The sequence below is a fragment of the Akanthomyces muscarius genome, chromosome 1 (assembly GCF_028009165.1).
Source record: "Akanthomyces muscarius strain Ve6 chromosome 1, whole genome shotgun sequence".
Classification (NCBI taxonomy): Eukaryota; Fungi; Ascomycota; class Sordariomycetes; order Hypocreales; family Cordycipitaceae; genus Akanthomyces; species Akanthomyces muscarius.
Genome location: NC_079241.1, coordinates 2,062,890 through 2,084,810, shown reverse-complemented (window position 1 = coordinate 2,084,810; position 21,921 = coordinate 2,062,890). Strand labels below are relative to the sequence as shown.

Below are 21,921 nucleotides of genomic sequence, written 5' to 3'. Positions count from 1 at the left end.
ACTTGGCAAACCGGCACCGCTGCTCCGTCCGTTGTCGCTCCACCAACGACTAGAGCCAGTACGGCGAGCGTCTGCAACGCTCGCTGAACCCCGACCATGACAGCGTTCCGGTTGACGATCGAGGACGGACAGTTTCGAGATAAACAAGGCCGCGAGGTCGTTCTTCGCGGAATTAATGTGGCTGGCGACAGCAAGCTGCCCAGCGAACCCGACCAGCCCTCCCACGTCAGCGAGCGCTTCTTTGACGGCGACAATGTAGCATTCCATAACCGACCATTTCCCAAAGACGAAGCGGTGGCACACTTTGCTCGTCTGAAAAGATACGGCTTCAATACAATTCGATACATATTTACTTGGGAAGCCATCGAGGCCGCGGGACCTGGAAATTATGACGAAGACTTCATCCAGCACACGATCGATGTGCTGCGCGTCGCCAAATCGTTTGGCTTCTACATCTTCATGGATCCGCACCAAGACGTGTGGTCGAGGTTTACAGGAGGCTCAGGCGCACCGATGTGGACGATTTATGCTTGCGGCTTGAACCCAGAAACCTTCGCTGCAACCCAGGCCGCCATTGTGCATAACACATGGCCTGACCCAAGCCAGTTCCCCAAGATGATTTGGTCTACCAACTACTTCAGACTCGCTACAGGGACCATATTTACCATGTTCTTTGCTGGCAAAGCGTTTGCTCCCAAGTGCATCATCGATGGGGTCAACATCCAGGACTATCTTCAAAACCACTTCGTCAATGCGTGCGCACACCTTGCCAAACGCATACATGAGGCTGGCGACCTCGAAAACGAGGTTGTCATGGGCTGGGAGAGTCTTAATGAGCCAAACAAATGCATGATTGGTTACCAGGACCTCACTGTCATTCCTAAGTCTCAGCATTTGAAGAAGGGCACTTCTCCAACGATGTGGCAAACTTTCCTGACGGGCATGGGCCGTGCTTGTGAGGTTGACACCTGGGAAATGGGTGGTATGGGACCTTACAAGACCGGCACGGAACTGGTCGACCCCGAGGGCGAAATTGCTTGGCTGCCTGCTGGCTACGATGACTCGAGATATGGCTGGAAGCGAGACCCTGGTTGGAAACTTGGAGAATGCGTCTGGGCGCAGCATGGTGTTTGGGAACCCGCTACCGATACATTGCTGCGAAAGGATTACTTTGCCAATAGCCCAGAGACGGGCAAGACGATCGACTACCCAGAATTCACAAATACATATTTTATGGAGTTTTGGCGCAGATACAAGACCGCCTGCAGAGCTATCCACAAAGACTGCATTATGCTGATGCAGTTCCCGACCCTGGAGCTCCCGCCTGAGATTAAAGGGACCCCGGACGACGACAAACTGCTCGTTTTCACACCGCATTACTACGATGGCATCACACTGATGACCAAGCACTGGAATAGTACCTGGAACGTTGATGTGGTTGGTGTCTTGCGTGGCAAGTACCTGCATCCGGCATTTGCCATTAAAATCGGAGAGACTGCCATTCGCAATTGCTTAAAGGACCAACTCGCCACCCTTCGAAAAGAAGGAATCGATCGCACTGGAAATCATCCTTGTTTACTGACCGAGTTTGGCATTCCTTACGATATGGATGATAAAAAGGCCTATAAGACGGGCGACTATAGCAGCCAAGCTGCGGCACTAGATGCAAACTACTTTGCTGCCGAGGGCTCAGGCATGGAGGGCCACTGTCTATGGGTGTATAGCGCCAATAACGTGCATCAGTGGGGTGAGAACTGGAACGGCGAAGATCTGTCAATTTATTCGCACGACGACCTTGTTCCTCCGACATCTGCCTTGCCCAGGTATTCCGACTCGAATGTCAGCCTACCGGAAGAGAATAGCGTGAACCCTGCGAATCTCCGCCGGTCGATTACAAGCCCGTCTATCAGCTCGACACCGTCTCTCAACAACCCTGAACTCACGAATGCGCCTGGTTATCGTGCTGCTGAAGCCTTTATCCGACCCACTGCGACTGTGGTGGCAGGACAAGTCATTTCGGCCGGCTTTGACATGCGCCGATGCGCGTATGATCTGAAGCTCAGAGCGCCCAAGGTTACCGACGAGAAGTTCCCAACGGTGGTGTATCTGCCCGAGTTTCATTTCCCCCGAGACGAATGCGAAATTGCCGTGAGCTCGGGCAAGTGGGAGATTAGCGTTGACGAAGACGAGGGCGTCCCGCTGCAGAGACTGAAATGGTGGCATCCCGAGGGGGAGCAGAGCATCACAGTGACTGGACTGGTCCGTAAGCACAATGTTCTTGCTGGTACGGCCGAGGAAGATTCATACATGCAGCAGTGCCAACAAGGCTATCTCAACAGCTGCAGCGTGATGTAAGGCGGGGATTGGCTGGACCACCCACACTGTACGAGGCAGGATATATGATAGCTTCCTCTAAGGGAATATGTTGTTTCAGTTTATTATGATAGCATTGGCATTCTAATTTGCAGTAGTGTGTTAAAAAAATTCATTGTTGAACTGCTGGCTCGCGTGGCCGTGACTAAGCTGGCTGTATCGCATCGTCACATTCACAAGCACGCTTTCGGCGTCCCCCAGCTCAGCTCAGGTGGAGCGACAATTGCGCCAGCGTCACCCCGGGCCTAGCAAAATCCCCGGCCAGTGGGCAGCTCTCCACTACTCTAGTTATCGTAGCGCCGAAAGCACCACGGACCTTTTGGCTGTCCCTCCTTCCTGTCTGGTGATTTTATTTGATTCTCTTCTCCCATCGCAAAGGGCCCTTGCCTGGTTCCTCGAATGACGACGCCGACTGTCCACGAGCTGCAGTTGTCGAGATACTGAAGGCGCTTATCCCCGCTCCTAGTCACCGCCAAAAGCCACCGACCTGCAGCAGCCCAGCCAAGCGGGCCTGTAGCCGCTCGAACAAATCCAACCCGGTCGCACTCCAACAGCTTCGCCCAGGCATCGCCATTTTCCGACATCGATCGAGGTCCGTTACTGTGTGGTTGCTTGTGGCTACCCATGTCGATTCTTATCGGACGTTGCCTTCGCCATCGACAATCGTTTCAGCTTGCGCTGGCGCTATCGCCCTAAGCTGCCTGTTCCCCGAAGCTAGGCCTCAAAGTTGCCCATCATGTATCCAGGCGGCCAAAGACATGTCTCGAATAACGATCCGGCGCGGCCTTTCCAGGTACCCCCGCCGCCGCCAATATCATCGCCTCCCATGAACGGACCGCAGATGGGCAGCATCATGAACGTGCCTCCGCCGCCGCCGCGATACCCTGCGCCGCCCGGGACCGCGTCTGGCGTCATGATACCCCCGCCGCCAGGTCCTCCACCAGGTAGTGCTCTTGCTCAGCAACAGCAGCAGCAGCAGCCGACATGGCATGGCAATTATGGTCGAATGTATGACGGCCGAGTTGGCTTCAACTTGCCTCCGCCGCCGCCCACGCCAGGTCAGCACCAGCCGTACAACCCGAAGATTCACGCCCAGATGGCCGCTCGACAACAGGCCATGGCAATGCCTCCGCCGCCACCCCCGAGCGATGCCATGAGCGCGACATATATACCCAGTGCCAACTCGTACGGTGAGGGAGTCGGTATTCCCGGATTTGGCGGCGAAGATCACTTGCCGTCAGACTCGTCCCAGGGGTTGACAATGCTAGACAATGGCACCGCAACGGGACTCGAGGATCCTTCCATAAGAGGACAACAATATATGTTTTCATCTGCACAAGCTAGAGGACTTTCCAGTGGACCTGGTCAGGCCGGCGCAGGAATCATTTCCCCAGAAATGGCCGAGCAGTGGCCATTGGACACTGTGCTCATCTGGCTAGCCCAAAACATGTTTTCTAGAGAATGGCAGGAGACCTTTCGAGCGCTGCATCTGTGTGGACAACAGTTTCTCGAGCTTGGTAACCCACATGGGCTGCGCGGAAACCATAGCATGATGCATCAACAAGTCTATCCCCAGCTTGCCCGAGAGTGCACACACAACGGCGTGCCTTGGAATCAACCAGCAGAGCGCGAAGAGGGAAAGCGAATGAGACGCTTAATTCGAAGTATTGTGACAGGCAAACCTGTGGAGCCATCCAAATCGCATGGTAGACAAGATTCTACTAACAGTGGGCAAAGCGCTACGATCGCAAGCGCTGGCACTGACCCGTCTGATTCCCCAAACGTATGCATTGTCTCTACAGCGCGAAAATCAATTCCATGATACTGACCATCTTCTGCAGACCCCTCTCAATCCAGCCGGGCCAGGCTTTGCTGCCAGGCGATTTTCGCAAACAAGAGCGACGACGATGCCAACCCTGAATACCGGGACAATGTCTAGCTCCGAGAGCGGCCACCGCCTTGCGCTCAAAATGTCGGAGAGCGACACGGGACGGCCCGGAAATTCGGTTATGAAGAACACTATTAGCGAAGGGGCCCTTTATCGTGGCACAGCGCAACGCTCAGACAGTCCAACTGCAGGTGCAAGTCCCGTTGCACAGAAAATGTTTACATCCGCCCCCATGACCGCATCTCCGAACTCTGGCAAGTTTGGTCACCGTTCGAGGCACAGTACAGATTCCGTCTCTTCCAATGCTGCTATTTACGGATCCGGCATTCCTGCTGATGCGGCAAACATGTTTAGTCGCGGGATGAATATTGGAGACATTGTCGGTAGCCGTACGTTGGACGGCCGCTCCAGCCAGTCCCCTAATGAGTCTGGAGATCGCTCTGCAGGCACAGAATCTGGCACGGCAAAGGATTCGAAGAGCTTTCTTAGTTTCATGCATCGCAAAAAGAAGCAGCGCGACGAGAGTGCGATACCATCTCCAGATGAGGGCGATTATCCGCACTCGCCCAATGGTGCTGCCAAGCCTACGTCGCTGGGCATTCGCGAATCGCACACCAGCGATATGAAACTCGATCACGGCAGCACTACCAAGCCCGCGCGAGTTTTTGTGCTGGCAACTTTTGACTCATGGAACTTTCGAATGTGCGATATTACCCCCGCCGAGTCAGCGTCAGACATCAAGCGAGCAATCTGTCTGAGCCTGGGAATTAATGATTCTGGCAACGCCCGACTATTCGCGACAGAACTTGGACACTTTGAGCATAAGGAAGAATTACGAGATGAGCAGATTGTCTCTTACAAGGAATCGCAGCCAAAACAAGCCACGACGATGAAATTCTTCGTGGACCTTAACGGAAGTAACAATAATACTACAGGTACTGGAGGTGGTCTGCTGTCACCGAATCACTTGCCGCCTGGCATGGACGAGGAAGCGTACGCGAAACTTAACGGTTCTCGCCAACGATCCATCTCATCGCCACCGACATCCAGATCGAATACCATATCAGAGAACCGAATGGACGAAAAGACGCTTGCGCAAGAGGCTAGCGAGTACCGGGCCGAAATGGAGCGAAAACAGCGCGAGTATCTGGAGAAACGAAAGCAGGCCAACAAAAAGGGCAGCACCCCAAATACCCCGGAACTTGGCACTGGATTCGGTATCATTGGACGGAATGTTGACTTTGATCAACCCCGCGACTCCCCATTTGAGGATAGGAAACCATCTGAGCACCTCTTTCCCCAGAGGAAGCCACCGGCACCACCGAGTGACCCCTCAGCGACACTTCTCAAGGCCAACTCCCTTAAGAAGCCTGGACACGGCAAGCGTAGTTCTGCTGTAGGCTCAGACGGATTCCCCAGCCCCAGGCGCCTGGTTCACGCAAATACCGATGGTCTGGATGGATTCAAGAGCCGCCAGGCTAGCGGACAACCATTGGACGCATCCGAAGGTATTGGCGGCGCTTTGGCAGGAATCGGCCGCCGCATGGGCGCTGTCGGGCAGTCGGGTGCCAATGCCCCACGCTCCGTCTCCAGCATGGCAAGCTTGCGGTCTGGTACCTCTGCTGGTGGTCTTCAACGCTCAGGTAAGAAGGGTTCGCCAAATACTCAGGTGAAGGAATCGGGGTCAGAGATGGCTCAGGCCACTGGCGGCTCTCGTAAAGTGACGTGGAGTCCTGGCAACATGTCATTTGCCGTGCCCGACTACTCACCCGACGGAAGCCCCGTCGCAGTGCCGAAATCCGCCCAAGCTGATCATAAACCACAAGCTGTAGGCATGCCACCACCTTCGTCTTCGGAACTGAGTCCAAGCACTCTCTTGCCGAAACGCTTTGACTTTGACACTGCACCTGAAAATGCTCAACTACGCAGCAATAACAATTCTCGCAAGAGTTCAGAAGTCAGCTTTGCGACACCGGCTACGACAAAGCGCCCTACTCCGGCCAATGACGACAGTGACGACTCCGATGACGGTCTGTTCCAGATTCCCCTCGCTGGGCGTGATAAAGGGAAGGGTAAGGGTAAGCCTGGGGCTAGCAGCAAGCGACCGAGTATTATTGTAAACACGCAGCGGCCCAAGAGCAAGGTCGTATCCGTATCGTTCCAGTCCCCTCAGACAAGCACAGCTACGGAGAGCCTAGACGATGGCAGAAGCGGTGCAAGCTCAAGACGCACACCTACGACGCCTGGATCGAGCAACTTCGATGCCGACGACAAAGTTTCCCGGCGGAAATCGTTCATCGAAAAAGATGTGTGGGCCAACCGTCCTCCCACCGATGCACTGCTGAACAACCTCGATGACTTCTTCCCGAACCTGGATCTTGATGAGCCTGTGCTAGAAGATAGCGCCGGCAACCCCCTAACTGCTTCACCTACAGTCAACGAGAGCGAAGCAACAGGGCATCAACGCAGCTTGTCGAATAATTCCGGCGGTGGTGAAGCTTCGAATATGCCTGCAGCAATCCCACCTTCCAGACAGCCATCACTATACGGTGAAGCGGACACTCTCGGATCGGATGAATCGACCCTGAAGGCATCGGATAGACCTATGTCTTCTCACGGCGGAGGCTCCAGAAGCCTGAAGCGATCGGGTGGCCTGGGCAGAATGAAATCCATCCGAGAAGTAGCACGCGGTGCACACGAAGCTAACAAACGATTCACTTCGATGTCACAGAGCGGAGGCAATAACACCAACTCGAACTTGATGCGACGAAAGAGTACCAAGATGTTCAATGCCAATATTGTGCAGATCCGGCCGGATCAGCGCGGTAGTGTGGCGATGCCAGACAGCGGACAAGAAACGGGGCTCAAGCGGCAGACGACATTCCGTTGGTTCAAGGGTCAGCTGATTGGCAAGGGTACCTATGGTCGCGTGTATCTGGGTATGAATGCCACGACTGGAGAGTTCTTGGCTGTCAAGGAGGTTGAAGTGAATGCAAAGGCGGCTGGCGGGGACAAGAACAAGATGAGAGAGATGGTTGCGGCACTGGATCAAGAGATTGACACGATGCAGCACTTGGACCACATCAATATTGTGCAATACTTGGGATGCGAGCGCAAGGAAACGAGCATCAGCATCTTTCTCGAGTACATTTCCGGTGGCAGCATCGGCTCGTGCCTACGAAAGCATGGACGATTCGAGGAGTCGGTGGTGTCCTCGCTGACACGGCAGACGCTGTCAGGCCTCGCGTACCTGCATCGCGAAGGTATTCTCCACCGTGATCTCAAGGCGGACAATATTCTGCTGGACTTGGATGGCACCTGCAAGATTAGCGATTTTGGCATCTCGAAGAAGACGGACAACATTTATGGCAACGACAAGACCAATAATATGCAGGGCTCAGTGTTTTGGATGGCACCTGAGGTGATTCGGTCGCAGGGCGAAGGATACAGCGCCAAGGTGGACATCTGGAGCCTTGGATGCGTGGTGCTGGAAATGTTTGCGGGTCGTCGACCATGGAGCAAGGAAGAGGCCGTGGGCGCCATTTACAAAATTGCGAATGGAGAGAGGCCACCAATTCCAGAGGATGTGGAAGAGCTTGTTCCGCCGCTGGCGGTGGCATTTATGGCGGATTGTTTCCAGGTGTAAGTTTTGACCCGATGCATTGTGTGCGTTGTTGATGGGATGGATGGCAAGAACTAATCGACGAAATGCAGTAACCCTGGCGAACGACCGACAGCAGAGATACTGTTAGCGCAGCATCCATTTTGCGAGTTGGATCAGAGCTACAACTTCTATGACACGGAACTATATTTCAAGATCAAAGACTCCTACAAGTCGTGATGAGAACAGGGAAGCAGGGGAAGAGGTTGGACTATATTTGTGGGATGGTGTTCTTTTTGTTTCGTTGTTTTTTGTACAAAAAAATAGCGTTGTACATGTAGCGTGTATACATTGGTGCACAAATAGCGAGCAAGGGAAGAGTTTATAGCTGAAGTAATAAGAGCATTTTAATAAGCCCTCCCGATGAGAATTCTACCAGTGACGATAGAATGGCTCCCTGCAATCCCCATCACTCGAGAAGAGCCAATACTACCCTTTAGGAATCGAAAAAAAAAAAAAAGGTCGCCGGCTGTTAGCTACTATGAAAAGAAAGAAAGAAGGAAACATGAGAGAAAGCAGGAAGAGTACACGATAATTAAGAAAACTAGAGAATAATACTCGGTTAAAAGAAAAAAAAAAGCCAGCACTTCTATTACTATGAGTGGTGTCTTTTTTATCACCCAATTGCCCAGCTTCATGATGTTCTGGCACTTTCTCTTCCATCCTTGCAGTAGCCCAGCACGCCCAGCAAGCAATGCTCCCCTTACTAGGATACGTTGACCTTGCTGTTAAAAGGCACAGGTCCAGTGGACTTTTTCCCGAGGCATTTGCTCCCCCAGATGCGAAAGTGATGGTCACTGTAGGGATTAGCAGGAAGCACCCGATGAAAATTAGCTCCGTATGAGATAGGTGAAGAATAATGCAGACATGAAATGCTAGCAGGACAACCGTTGCGTAGTGAACTGACTGGCAGGTTAGCGAGCGCTTTACTATAGCCTGATAGCCACTTTCTGCGAGAACGTACCTGACTCGGTGATATCATACACGGCCAAGGTCAGGAAGAGTCCCGTAACCATTAACGCTATGGCGTGTGGCTTAGTATGACATGTGACAACAGACGTACTCGTGCAACTTCTCACCAATGACTTTGCGAGATGCAGCGTCCGATGCGTGCTTCATCTTGGCATTGCTCGCGGCAAGTTCTTCTTCCATGCCATATTTGACGTCCCACTCCAAGTGCGGTCCGATCGATCCGAACATCTCCAGAAACTCCGCAGGCCGCAGCTCCCGCAGACACCATCCTCGGCGGAGCTCCCACTTGAGTGAGATCTGGCGGGCGAATTCTGGGCTCTGTTTGTGGTTCGTCACTAAAGTCGCAACAATCCATTCGCGGACTTGATTGACTGTAGCGTCGCGAGCGGGTAGTCTTGGTTCCGTGTGCAGCTTCGGGGCACCAGCGATACCGCCTTGGTCTCCGGTGGCGCTGGCCAGGCGGTCATGATCGTTGGGCGTCTGGGTCGCAAGAGGCCGGACATCATCACCGCTGCCGGCAGCATCGTCCGGGGCTTTGAGAGAGTCTGTCCATGCGGCTGACCAATCTGTTGCCTTGTCTCGTGACATTTGTTTCTCTGAGCCGTAGACCACAGGTTCTGTCGTGTGAACAGAAAGGGACAACGTAAAGGAGAGGCTGAGTACGTACTCTGTATGTGTGCTAAGCTGTGACCTTAGAATACGAAGCTCACTGCCAAAACTCGAAAGCAATAGTTCATTATTGAAGCAATAAAGTTTTGAATAAGTGGTCGACGAGATTAAAGTGGTTAAGACGTTATGTGTCACGCAAATGCAGGCGGGTCGCGGGAAAGGTGCGCCAAGTGCTGGAAGTAAAAACAATGCAGCACCCTCAGTAATCTCAGGATGCAGGCGGGCGGCAGCGCTACACAGTACTGAGCTTTCATTGGCATCTAGTTAGAAGGGTTGATTCGCCATCGTCGCAGCCAGCCATGCATTGTGGCGGGCCAGGTCAGCGCTATCCAATGCAGGCGCCGACGCCCCCGCCCGCCAGTGTCGGACGATCATACATCACAATATGTCACCGACTCGTCTTTACCATGGCGCCCGCTCCCTCACAGCGTAATCCGACACACCGGATTCCTGGCCACCCTCGCCATTTGATCCAACGCGGCAGAGGTACCGACGCTGCGCACGAGGCATGATGGAACGCCAGCATCAACGCAAGAGCAGTAAAGTCAAGGACTGGCTCTTCCGCTCGCGCTCCAAGTCGCCTCAGCCCGAGCCGCTGACGAAGAGCCAAAGCCAGGGTAACGGGCCCAAGGCTGAGGATAAGGCTGCACCAAAACAGGAGATCACCAAGTCACACTCCGAACCCACGCAAGTCGCCGCAAAGGCGGATGTGGACTTAAAGGGGGCATCCACGGGTGCGGAAGCTGAGAAGGAGGGAGATACTAACCCGCCGCCGTACAATCAAGCTACACCAGAGCTGGACCTTTGGGAGGAGGCGAGGAATGCATTAGGCCAGGCAGATCGGGATCTTCTCGAAACGGCTATTGGCAACCCAGGCCAGGAGAGAAATCTCCAGGATGTCCTGCAAGAGGTCGTCCGGCAGAAGCAGCAGCTGGCGGAAGAAAAGGCCTGGAAGTTTGAATTCGGCGGTCGGCGTATCGTTCTCCGCGATGTTGTCGAGAAGATCGTCAGCTGGATCAACGTATTCAAGAGTCTGGGCGATATTGCCTCCTCCGCTGATCCCATACACGCGGGGATACCATGGGCTGTTATCAGGGTCGTGCTACAGGTTGCCACGGCAGATGTAGAGCAAAACGGGCAGATCCTCGTGGCAGTCGAGCTCGCGACCAGCATTATGAATCGGGGAAAAATCTATGAGGGCCTGTACTTGTCGCCGGGACACATGTCCAATGGCCCCGAGTATGCCGTCGAGGCGCTCAGAGATCTGCAAAAAGGCATTACTCGCATGTACTCTCAAACCCTCTCCATCATGATTTCCTACGTGAAGATGATAGAGACGGGTACTGTAGCAAGGGCCTTCAAGGCTGCCCTTGACCCGAGCCACTTCTCCGGCATGATGTCCGACCTGGGTAAGCTCGAGGATCGCTGTGAGATGGCAGCCAACAACTGCGAGCGGCACGCCAGCTCCAACAGCCGCAATCTCCAGGATGCCAACTTCCGGAAGCTACGCGAGATGTTGAAGGAACATATGGAACGAAACACCGCTCAGATGTCCAGGTTCTGGAAGAAGCTGGATGACGAGGATAGGTGCAAAGTCTTTTTGTGGTTGTCCGACGTGCCCTATGAGACAGACCACTACAACGCAACCAAAGGGCGCGTCGAGGGGACCGGTCAGTGGTTGCTGGACAACGGAAAGTACCACAGTTGGCGAAATGCGAAGTCCTCTACTGTACTCTGGCTCAATGGAATTCGTAAGTTGACCTCGCTTCCCCACGCCGTTGCCGTCAGTCGCTGAACCAACCCAAGCTGGAGCCGGTAAGACAAAGCTGTCCTCCAAAGTAATCGACGACATCCTTGGCCAATCCGACGGTCCGGAATTTAGCAACAACGCCTTTGCGTACTTTTACTGTGACCGAAACCGCACTGACCATCGCGACCCGGTTGTTGTGCTTCGGAGCCTGGTGAGGCAGCTATCGTCACCAAAAGACGAGTCATCCATTATCCCTTACATCGAGGCCAAATACACAGATCGCAAAAGGTCTGGATTTTCCAGGGACCGGCTCACCACCGAGGAATGCCATAGCCTCCTTCTACAGCTAACAAGGGATCACTCCCAGACCACCATTGCCATCGATGGTCTGGATGAGTGCGACCGCGACACACGATATGTGCTGATGGACACTCTGGACGACATTGTGGCCAAGTCGACGCAAACCGTCAAGATCTACATCGCAAGTCGGCAGGATCAGGACTTGAGAGATCGTTACCAGACTCGTGGCCATCTTGAAGTTACTGCCAACGACAACCAGTCCGACATTGAGAAGTTTGTCCTGAAGAAAATGGAACAGAGCGAATTTTGCCGGACGAAGTTGACGAAGAAAGTTCGACAAGATGTTCTGCGTACCTTCCAAGAGAAAAGCCAAGGGATGTTCCAGTGGGCTGCCTTGCACATCGACGAGCTCTTGAAGCTCAACAGAAACAAGGATATTTCTGCTTACTTGGACAAGCTCCCACGGGGCCTCGAGGCTGCCTATCACAAGATATTCAGCGACATCAACGCGCAAGCCGGGAGCAAGCGGGATGTGGCTCTCGCTGTTTTCAAGATTCTCATGTGTTCATGGAGACCTCTCAGCCCAGAGGAGATGGTGATTGCTGCGACGCAGTTTCCTAGCGAGACATTCTGCCTGGACCCGGACGTTGACATTGCCTACCTTCGTGACGCCTGCCACAATTTTATGGTCGTTGCCGATGGACTGCCCGAAGCTTCCGCAGCTGCAGAGCAGCAAGAGATAGAAGACGACAAAGAGGCCAAGAAGCCAAAAGTTCAGTATTCCGACGTCCCATCCAGCAAATACCGAATGAGAGTTGTGGATGAAACGGCCTCAAAGCCATCCTACTCGAATGCAATATGTCGCTTCTCTCACTTGTCAGTTCGAGAATATCTGGAACTACATCACTGGTCTATTGCGGAGGCAAATGCATTCGTGGCGTGTATATGTCTACGGACGATCCTTCGCCTTAGCCGGGATGAGCTGGTGCAAGGTGAATTAAAGAGCAAAGATGATGAGGGCGAAGACTACAGTGACGAAGAAAAGGGAGACTACAATGAAGAGAGGGACTTTGAAGAATGTCCGGTTCTCAACGTAAAGGTCATCGACAAGGATTTCTACCGTCGAGTAGTTTGGCACGATTCGGACGATGAGCTTGAGAGTGTCAATGCTGGAGAATATGACGCAGCCTATAGCCACGGTGATTCAGCCCTGGATAATTTTGCGACACCTCCTTTCAGATGCTTTGTGTCTCTGAAGGATATCCATTACCACGAGTATGAATCCGCGTGCACAAGCGTTGAGTTAGATGCGTACCTCGACATTTTCCGCTACAGCGCGTTGGAACGCTGGACACAATACGCATCAGAAGCCTGGTCACTTCATATCAGAAGAGCGGAGCGACACGAAAGTCTTCTTGGCTTGATGGATTCCCTCTTGAAGGAATTCTTGGGTGAGCCAGGGTCATCCAGCATTGCCTACCGAGCGTGGACAGCCTTTGGTCTGGGTGGTCTCAATCTCACAATGGCTGATCCGGAAAGTGCCGGTGGTCTGAAAAGCCAATTTCCTCGCACCAAACTTCGCCCTAGCGGCGACCCTGTAATTGGTGCCGCTTTGCTCGGCCTCGGTGACTCGCTGAATGAGTGGCTGGCAGACGGACGGGCTGACGCTAACGCCACCAACCTTATGGGCGAAAGCCTGCTGCTTCTTGCCACCGCAGGCCGCCATGTGGCTGTCATTGAGGCTCTTCTGAAACATGGAGCAGACCCGAATGTGATGGGACACAACTATACGAGGCCTTTGCAGGCCGCGGTGATGGCAGAGAGATTGGACATTGTGCAACTGCTTCTGGATCACCACGCGGACCCAAATCTGCCTCCCGCATGGCAATCAGAAAAAGAATTGCAGGGCTATCCGCTCGCAATAGCCGCTTCCAGGGGCAATCTAAAGATAACTAGGGCACTTCTGAATTCGGGCGCCGACATTACGGAGTCCAAGGCACTGGGGATAGCGGCGGAGAAGACACAATGCGAAGTCCTGGCCATGCTCCTCAAGGCTATCTCTGGCTCGGACAACTCTGCGCCTGAATGGTCTACTAAAAACGCTATTCTCTCTGCTTGGAGAGATGCCATTACTGAAAAAGCTAGTGTGGAAGTTCTCGAGCTCGTGAGCAAGCATGGGGTGGACCTCGCCGCCGCCGATAGTATGCATGTTGCCGCGGAACATGGAAATACAGAGGCTATCGAGTGGCTTTCGAGACAGGGCATGGATGTGGACCAACGATCAGCGGGTAAGAGGTCGCGCTCGACACCCCTGATTCACTTGATTGCCGGACGAATTGAAAATGAGGAGACGATTAGCGAACCACTCGAGATGTTGCTGAGCCTGGGAGCAAATGTGAACGCCACCGATACCGACCTGAACACGCCGGTGTGGTTCGCAGCCGAGTCCAGCAGAAGCAAGATTTTGCAGCGGCTCTTGGAGGCGGGCGCCCGTCTGGACACGAAAAACAAGCATGGCCAGTCGCCGTTGGTGGGGGCGATTCAGCACGCGAATGCAAGCGTTGTCAAGGTGCTGGTCAATCACGGCGCGGACGTCAACGAGGTGTACAATCTTGATGATGGGCCGACGACGCCGATTTACATGACGTCGACAATGGAGAAGGAGGCGTGGAAGATGGCCCATGTGGTAGGCGAGCTGGTTAGGGCTGGAGCCAAGTACAAAGTAGAGGACATGCCGACGGCCGTGCTGGAGAGGATCGCGGAACCCAAAAAGTTTGAGCAATGGGTGGCGGATATGCTTGCACACAGATTTGGCGAAGAAAGGGATCCTGGGCTCAAAGGGGATGATGGCAGTGACGAGGTGACAGACTTAGATGTCGAGTCAGCAGATCGGGACATCAACGACAATATCAAGTCTGAGACGACGCGAGCTACAAATGAGGAATATGAGCAGAAGATGAAGAACAATTTAAAGCGATAGCTAAAGATTTGATCTCTGGGTGTTAGTCCTGCCTCCGGAATTCAACGAATAACGTTGCGGCCTGTATTACAAGTACGCTACCAGCGCCGTTGTCAAGTAAAACGGCTGCGCCTGAGATTTGCGTCGGAGCACGCGGTGACAGGCAGCTTGTATCATAGAATAAAAAGTGTTGGCTTGCATTGATTAGTCTCCGTAGTCGCCTGCCGCGCTATGAAGCATGGCGCGCTTACGCCTTATCCAGAACGCAATTGCCAGTGTCTCCAAAACAATAAACACTGCTGCGACGCTGATACTAGCCATGCTGTAGCTTGCCAGAGCCATACCGAGCAGCAGATTCATGGAACCTTCAAGCATACTGGTCCTCCCAAGCCAAATGTGAACGTGGGATACCCAAGTCCTTGCTCGAATACGCACAAAGATGACGTGATGCCACCAGCCCAAGAGGATTTGCAACATGACAAAGCTCACAAAAATTCCACCTAGCCACTGATGTGCGGCAAACATGGCAGCAGCAGCCGCCGAGCTCTCGTCGTGCCGCTTGCTATGGCCGTAGTTCCCAAAGAGACTGCTTGCAAGCTTCGATTTGATTATATGATGGTCAGCAGCATTGTGGCCATGCGTGCGGACCAGCAAGACACCCAGGCCTACCCCGAACAGCATACACATTGTTGCCAGGCTCTGCAACAGCCAGTGGTACATGAATGCGTGTGGCGAACCGCTCCTCAGCGCCAAGATGCCGGCAGGGAAGAGAGCCAAGATGCTGCTTGCCATCAGAACCCCATGAGCACGTTGATGTGGTGATGTGGTCAGGATCTTGCGCCAGAATCTGTCGACTGCGGCCGTGACGCCTTTGAATCCTATCGGGGTGTCAGAGGCGCCTACATGCAATACCGCGGGTCGCAACGGCGGGAATGAAGGTAGATAGTCCCCATGTTGAGTGAGGGCTTGCGCCATGTTCATGTAAAAGCAACCCCAGCCGCCCTGTCCGGCGCCGTGCGCATGCATATCCAAGTCAGCGTCGAAACTATACACCTCGAACTGCTGCTGGCTGTTCCACGCCCAGATCCATGGCTGGGAGGCTGCATCGGGGGTGAAGGGTGTGCCCGGCCAGCGCTCACAGGAGTAGCACACAATCGAGAAGCGTGCGGACTGTGGACGGTAGCTGGCTGACAGGGCATACTGTTCGTATTGTGCAGATGGCGTCGTCTGCATCCAGCGCGCCTGCAATACACGCAGGTCTGCTCCGCCCATGCCCGCTTTGCTGACCAGACGAGGCTGCTGATGGCCTTGGACAGTCCGAACGCTCAGCACCGGCGATGCCTCCCCGTCTGGATCTCCGTACACGATGAACATGAGCGCGCCGACCATCAAGGAGCCCGCCCCAACTGCCGTCCAGCCAGTGTCGGAATCGCGCGTAACGGATAGGCTGAGATAAACGTCGTGGTAATTTGTGGAAGAGTTGCGGTGCGTCGAAACGCCGAGGCAAAAGTCCACTTCACCTGCTCCATGGCCAAATCGGCAATATTGAGCGGGGGTGGCCTGAACTGAAGAACTTGCGAGTATCGCAGTGAATAAGTGATGCAAACGAGTTGATGATCTAGTCGACATTGTGCATTTTTCGCAAAAATTGGTATTTAAGGAAGCAAGGTTAAGGGGAACACCAATCCATCGCCATTCAAAGTCGAACCAGAGGTGGGCTTAACAGGGACACTGAAAGACGGCATAGTCAGAACATTAGTTTTCAGAAAGCGCCAAGATTGTTACGTAGCTCATGTCGTCTTACGCGAAGAAGAAAATCCTAGTCGTTGCAAAGAAGGCTGCGTAGTTGCCCTGCACAGTCAGTCCCCCTGCAAAAGCACGGTCAACTTAGTATGCACAGACGCTTTGGGTGACTGCGCATGAGCTTACAGGGTGACGATACACTCAGTCCCGCCTCAGCAGTCAATCGCCGTACGCCAATACCCCGGGAATGGGAATAGAGGCTCAACATTTTGTCTTCTATTCAGAGCCCCCGGAAGCATTCGACATGTTTTTGCAATTACGCCGAATGTACAATGAAATTGGTAACGGGCATATTCGTGCCGCTGCTTGCCGTCGCAGGTGTCACTGGCCTGCCAAACTACCAGCGGAAGAGTTTGATACAAGAGCCTTCTGAATGGAAACGGATTCGGCGAGCGTACCCGAATGATCTAGTCGATGTGTCTATTGGCCTCGTGCAGCACGGTTTCGCGTCCTTTGAACAAAGGCTGCTTCAGGGTAGGTGACCACCACCTAATTCCAAATCTACACAGGAGCTCACAGGTCATAGTTTCTACTCCTACACACCCAGAATACGGCAAGCACCTCTCAACTAGGCAAATCCAGAAGCTGCTGCGACCTGAACCAGACCATGTCCGCTGCGTTCTGGAATGGCTGTCTGAGTCGGGAGGCCTGAAGGCCCACAACGTGTCAAAATCTCCGACGGGTGACTGGCTGGAGATTTGCATGCCAATAAAATGCCTTGAGCATCTACTCCAGACAGAGTACTGGACATTTGAGCACATCCCATCCGGTACTATTGCTATCCGTACTCTGGAATGGTCGCTGCCGACACATCTATTAGACGTCGTTGAAGTCATCGCGCCTACCAACGTATTCATCCTTCCGACTGCGCAGCTCAAATACGGCGCTCCGGCACCGCTCTGGGAGACTGAGGGTCGGGTGCCGACACACGAAGAGCTGGTCGAGGAAGACTGGCTCGACCGCGGACATCTGGACATCCCGGCCGAGGATGCGCTGTCCGCGAACCCCACGCCAGCCGAAGCCTGCAACCGTCTTGCCATCTCCCCCCTGTGCCTGCGGGTGCTCTACGGCACCTGGGGCTACTCGCCGCAAATCTCCGCCGCCAGCAGCAAGAACTCGATGGGCATGGTCAACTTCCTGGGCCAGGTAGCAAACCGCTCCGATGTGGCACTGTATCTTGCGCGGTACCGGCCAGACGCGGCGGCGGCGCATGCCGAGGCTGCCTTTTCCGTGGAGCTGGTGAGCGGCGGCGACGACCAGCAGACGCCCAACACACCGCAGCAGAATAAGGACCAAAAAGGATACGAGGGCGCGCTCGACGCGCAGACGATGCTCGGCATCAGCTGGCCTACGCCGCTGGTCATGTACAACGTGGGTGGCAAGCCGCCCTTCCGTCCGCTCAGTATGCACACCAAGAACACCAACGAGCCGTACCTGGCGTGGCTGAGGCACATGCAGAGCGTCGAGAACCCGCCGTCTGTGATATCGATCTCCTACGCGGAAGACGAAAAGCTCGTGCCGCCCGAGTACGCGCGCCGCGTGTGCGCCGAGTTCGCGCAGCTTGCGGCCCGAGGCGTGTCCGTCCTCGTGGCGAGCGGTGACTACGGCGTCGGCCGCACCAAGCAGTGCGTGACGCTGGACGAGAAGCGCCGCCGGTTCATGCCCAGCTTTCCCGCCAGCTGCCCCTATGTCACCGCTGTAGGGGCCACGCGCTTCATCGAGCCCGAGATGGTGGCCTTTGACGCCCGTAGTAGTTATGCGTCTGGCGGGGGCTTCAGCGATGTCTTTGCGCGGCCGGCGTACCAGCGCGCGGCCGTCGAGTCGTATCTTGCCGAGTTCGATCGCAGAGTAGAGGAAGACCCGGAGCAGGAAGATTACAGCGGCCTGTTTAACCATGCAGGGCGCGCTTACCCAGACATTGCAGCCATGGGGTATCACTTCTCGGTGCTTTGGGGCGCGGTGGCGCACCTTCAGGATGGGACGAGCGCGTCGACGCCAACTGTTGCCGCCATCGTCGCTCTTGTCAATGATGCGCTGATAGACGCCGGCCGGCCCCCGCTTGGCTTTCTCAACCCATGGCTGTATTCAGCTGGTGCATCGGCTTTTCGGGACGTCAAAGTCGGTTCCAACATGGGCTGCAATACCTCCGGCTTTCCGGCGACTGAGGGTTGGGATCCAGCTACGGGACTTGGAACACCCGTGAGCAGACACGGCCTTTTTATCTACATTTGTGCTGAAACTAACACTCTTCACGGTAGTGGTTCCCGAAACTCAAGGAAGCGGCGCTGGCATCGCGGTTTCGAGCTACTCGACCTTGGTATTATTTGCCAGGTATATGATGGGTACTTGGTCAAATGGGATTTTTGCAGTAGTTGCGTATTGTTCATTGGAATCCTTTGGAAATGTTCAATTAAAGCGCTGCGGTGTACAGTCAATAGCAATTTCTCTCTCATGATATGTGTACTCCATGCGCTATTACTAGAACCTTGCATGCCCTTGAGTACACTGCGCCATACGATCAATGACTGCTTCTATAAAGCCTGGTGCAATTCCCCACTGGAACTACTAATAACGGTCTCTTTCTTCAATACACTACGGGAACATCGCTCACGTCTAGAATACGCCAGTTGAGCGGAGTGTTGACAGAAAATTGGGCATCAGAACTACTGTGTAGCAGTATGCGTTGTAAATTGAGTATTTTAATGTGGATTGGCATCCAGAGCTTCTGTGCTGTCAACCCGCCATTGCGGATCTGCATGGCGTATGCGAGGTCATCGTAGCCCTGACCACAACGGGCAAGCCGCCGACAAGACCGCGAAGAATGGGAAAAGATCTCTATAGCTTCCAATATTCCCCAAACCAGGAGCCAGGGGAGCTGGTATTATTCCTCTATTCTGCGGGCAAGGCTGTGTCGAGATTGAACTGGCTTTGCAACAATGGCCCACGACAACAATGAAGTGCAATATCCTGCATCAGAAAGTAGCAATTCTATCGCTGGCGACATGGATAAAGAAATGGAACCTTGGACTGACAAGTTTACGCCATTCCCTGAAACGACGTTTCCAGAATCAAGCGGGACGCTCGTGACGCTTCCCTCTATTTTGGTTGGCGTCATCTGTGGCATAATGGTCAATGGGTCCAACATCTATCTTGGACTGAAGACAGGCTGGACATCATCTGCAAACCTTCTGGGGGTACATTTCACTTTATATGAGAAAATGAGTCACTAGTATGTCGCTAACTGTTTCACGCTGCAGTCTGTTGTTGGATTCGCTATTTTCAAAAATCGCTCTCCTGCCACATTTGGCCCACACCAGAATAACATTGTACAGACCATTGCGACCGCGTCAGCTGGCTTGTCCAGCACTTTCATCTCCGCCATACCGGCTACATACCAACTTGGGCTACTTGATACTCCCTCCAAAGATCTTTTGCATATCCTGCTGCTGACGGTCGCGGGGGGGTATTTCGGCCTGCTTTCGGTTGTGCCTTGTGAGCGGGATATCCCATCGTTTGATAAACCGACCCGTAGCTGACGTTTGTTTTACAGTGAGAAAATTCTTCATCGAGAAAAAGTCGGCCCGGGACCTGAATCTCGTTTTCCCATCATCCACTGTGACGGCACTTACCATTCGGGCCTTGCACTCGGCGGCTAGTTCAGCGTCCACGGCAGTAAAGCAGCTGCGCGTCACAATTTGGGCCTTTGCTGCCGCCGGCACGCTACGAATACTATCACCATTAGCCACTGGAGTTCTTTGGGTAAGTAATCGTTTGTTGCACTTGCAGCACGTATGCATTGGACTAACGCACTGAGTAGGAGTGGCATATTTTTACGTGGGCTCGTGCAGCGAACCTCTTTCCAGACGTCGCCATGGCGGCAGAGAGCTGGGGCTGGTTCATAGAATGGACGCCGGCTATGATAGGATCGGGAATGCTAGTCGACATAAATATAGCAGCCTCCTTTTTTGCTGGCTCAGTCTTGGCATGGTGAGTCTCCAGAACCGCCGACCGTCTAGCCCGCACTCATTCTCAACAGGGCGGTTGTTGGGCCTTATGTTGTCTCGCAGCGAATCGCGTTCGGTTTACCAGTATCGGCGGAGCCGTACTGGGAGGGATTATATTCGTATACGTCAATGTCGGCAGAGTACGCCAACGCTAATTCTCCCAGCCCGAGATACTGGCTGCTATGGCCAGGCGTGGCGTGTATGCTTGCAGTCTCTTTGACTGGTATGAATGTTACCTGCTCTCTAAAGAGCCATTATCTAACCAAGGAATCACCATAGATATGTTGTACCAGTTGATTTCAATGCTTTATTCAAGTGGTCTATTTACCCGCACCGAAACAGCAATACGGTCGAGTAGTTATGCTGCTCTACCAAATGGTGACAATGGCGAACGATATTCGAGCCGCCACAGTATTTCTGCTTTTTCCTGGGCCCCGGGACTCTTCCTTGCGGGAATATTCGCTATCATTGGCATGAAGTTTGCCTTTGGTATTTCGGTACTCAAGACTCTGCTTGCACTAGCTTTAACGTTTCCCCTTTCGCTCGTCGCAATACAGGCGACTGGCGCAACAGGTACTGCTCCGTTTGGTACCAGGGTTTTATCATCTTCTGACCCATTACCTGAGTGTAGATACCACACCCTTGACGGCAGTATCGACAGTGTCGCAAATTATTTTGAGTATCAGCCACGGCAATTCAGGACTCGATCTAACCCTGCAGCAGCGACTCAATCTCCTCGGCGGCGCCTTGGCCAACATGAGTGCAAGCCAAGCTTGCGGTACGCCAGTTTTCCACACAGAGGTCTCATCTCCTGGCATTGGGCTAACAAACTCACTGGCAGACTTGATGGGCGACTTTCGCGTCGGATATCTTCTTCGAACCCCTGCCGCAACTCAATTTCTAGGTCAAGCAATTGGGACGCTATTCGCCTCTCTTGCAGCTCCGATGCTTTTTAATCTTTTCATCGCCGCATACCCATGTATTATTCAACACAACGACGTCAATCAAAGTCGCTCTGGCAGTAACCAGACTGTCTCCGTTCACCGCTGCGAATTTGGTGGACCGTCAATCTCGACTTGGCGAGCGGTAGCTGTGGCCACCTCGGTCGGCACCGAGAGCGCCGTCCCCGGCACCAGTATTTCATTCGCCGTGTGGTTCACAGTCCTCGGAGCTGCAGTGGCTCTGGTTCGAAATATTATAAAGAGCTCTCTCAAGCCTTATTTCCCCAACATGATGATCATGGGACTGGCCTTTACGATGCCATCACCCCCATATGGCCTGGCGATGCTGGGCGGGGCGCTGGCGGGGCGCATTTGGAGGCACAGGCAAAGGGTTTCATATGAAAACTACCTCTCCTCAGTAGCCGCGGGATTGATAGCCGGTGAAGGAATTGGGGGAATAATCAATGGAGCACTGATGATTGCGGTCGGGTGGGGAGGCGAAGGCTGGGGTACACGGGTAGGATGCCCGGGTGATCAATGCTAAGTTTTATTCGTGCACACATACTCTGGTATCAATTTAAATACCGCGTACTACTTGCAA

At 53.7% G+C, this 21,921-nt stretch overlaps 7 protein-coding genes across 11 annotated transcripts; 5 read left to right on the top strand and 2 right to left on the bottom strand.

Annotated features, from left to right (window-relative positions):
* Nucleotides 1-96: 96 nt before the first annotated feature.
* On the top strand, nt 97-2,355 carry LMH87_005659 (uncharacterized protein; the record flags this gene model as incomplete). Its single annotated transcript, XM_056203419.1, has 1 exon — nt 97-2,355. The coding sequence occupies one exon, from the start codon at nt 97-99 to the stop codon at nt 2,353-2,355; it is 2,259 nt and encodes a 752-aa protein (XP_056058881.1).
* An 844-nt stretch (nt 2,356-3,199) lies between these two features.
* On the top strand, nt 3,200-8,102 carry LMH87_005658 (uncharacterized protein; the record flags this gene model as incomplete). Its single annotated transcript, XM_056203418.1, has 4 exons — nt 3,200-4,156; nt 4,215-5,904; nt 6,094-7,903; nt 7,976-8,102. The coding sequence occupies 4 exons, from the start codon at nt 3,200-3,202 to the stop codon at nt 8,100-8,102; spliced, it is 4,584 nt and encodes a 1,527-aa protein (XP_056058880.1).
* Nucleotides 8,103-8,628: 526 nt separating this feature from the next.
* On the bottom strand, nt 8,629-9,482 carry LMH87_005657 (uncharacterized protein; the record flags this gene model as incomplete). 4 transcript variants are annotated; one of them, XM_056203417.1, is made up of 4 exons in its annotated part: nt 8,717-8,719; nt 8,790-8,824; nt 8,887-8,943; nt 9,002-9,482. In XM_056203417.1, the coding sequence occupies 4 exons, from the start codon at nt 9,480-9,482 to the stop codon at nt 8,717-8,719; spliced, it is 576 nt and encodes a 191-aa protein (XP_056058876.1). The 4 variants fall into 4 exon arrangements, with proteins under 4 accessions (XP_056058877.1, XP_056058878.1, XP_056058879.1 ...); XM_056203414.1 differs by lacking the exon at nt 8,790-8,824 and having other exon boundaries at nt 8,629-8,719; nt 8,907-8,943; XM_056203415.1 differs by lacking the exon at nt 8,887-8,943 and having other exon boundaries at nt 8,629-8,824; nt 8,986-9,482.
* A 589-nt stretch (nt 9,483-10,071) lies between these two features.
* On the top strand, nt 10,072-14,593 carry LMH87_005656 (uncharacterized protein; the record flags this gene model as incomplete). The annotated part of the gene is made up of 2 exons (XM_056203413.1): nt 10,072-11,314; nt 11,370-14,593. 2 exons carry the CDS (start codon nt 10,072-10,074, stop codon nt 14,591-14,593), a joined length of 4,467 nt encoding a protein of 1,488 aa, XP_056058875.1.
* A 183-nt stretch (nt 14,594-14,776) lies between these two features.
* On the bottom strand, nt 14,777-16,201 carry LMH87_005655 (uncharacterized protein; the record flags this gene model as incomplete). Of its 2 annotated transcripts, none has more annotated exons than XM_056203411.1 (1): nt 14,777-16,201. In XM_056203411.1, the coding sequence occupies one exon, from the start codon at nt 16,199-16,201 to the stop codon at nt 14,777-14,779; it is 1,425 nt and encodes a 474-aa protein (XP_056058873.1). The 2 variants fall into 2 exon arrangements, with proteins under 2 accessions (XP_056058873.1, XP_056058874.1); XM_056203412.1 differs by having other exon boundaries at nt 14,777-15,844.
* A 446-nt stretch (nt 16,202-16,647) lies between these two features.
* On the top strand, nt 16,648-18,714 carry LMH87_005654 (uncharacterized protein; the record flags this gene model as incomplete). The annotated part of the gene is made up of 3 exons (XM_056203410.1): nt 16,648-16,849; nt 16,902-18,574; nt 18,634-18,714. The coding sequence occupies 3 exons, from the start codon at nt 16,648-16,650 to the stop codon at nt 18,712-18,714; spliced, it is 1,956 nt and encodes a 651-aa protein (XP_056058872.1).
* Nucleotides 18,715-19,311: 597 nt separating this feature from the next.
* LMH87_005653 (uncharacterized protein) lies at nt 19,312-21,864 on the top strand (the record flags this gene model as incomplete). Its single annotated transcript, XM_056203409.1, has 8 exons — nt 19,312-19,569; nt 19,633-19,867; nt 19,926-20,134; nt 20,193-20,362; nt 20,412-20,602; nt 20,659-20,952; nt 21,011-21,157; nt 21,221-21,864. 8 exons carry the CDS (start codon nt 19,312-19,314, stop codon nt 21,862-21,864), a joined length of 2,148 nt encoding a protein of 715 aa, XP_056058871.1.
* Between the last annotated feature and the right edge of the window lie 57 nt (nt 21,865-21,921).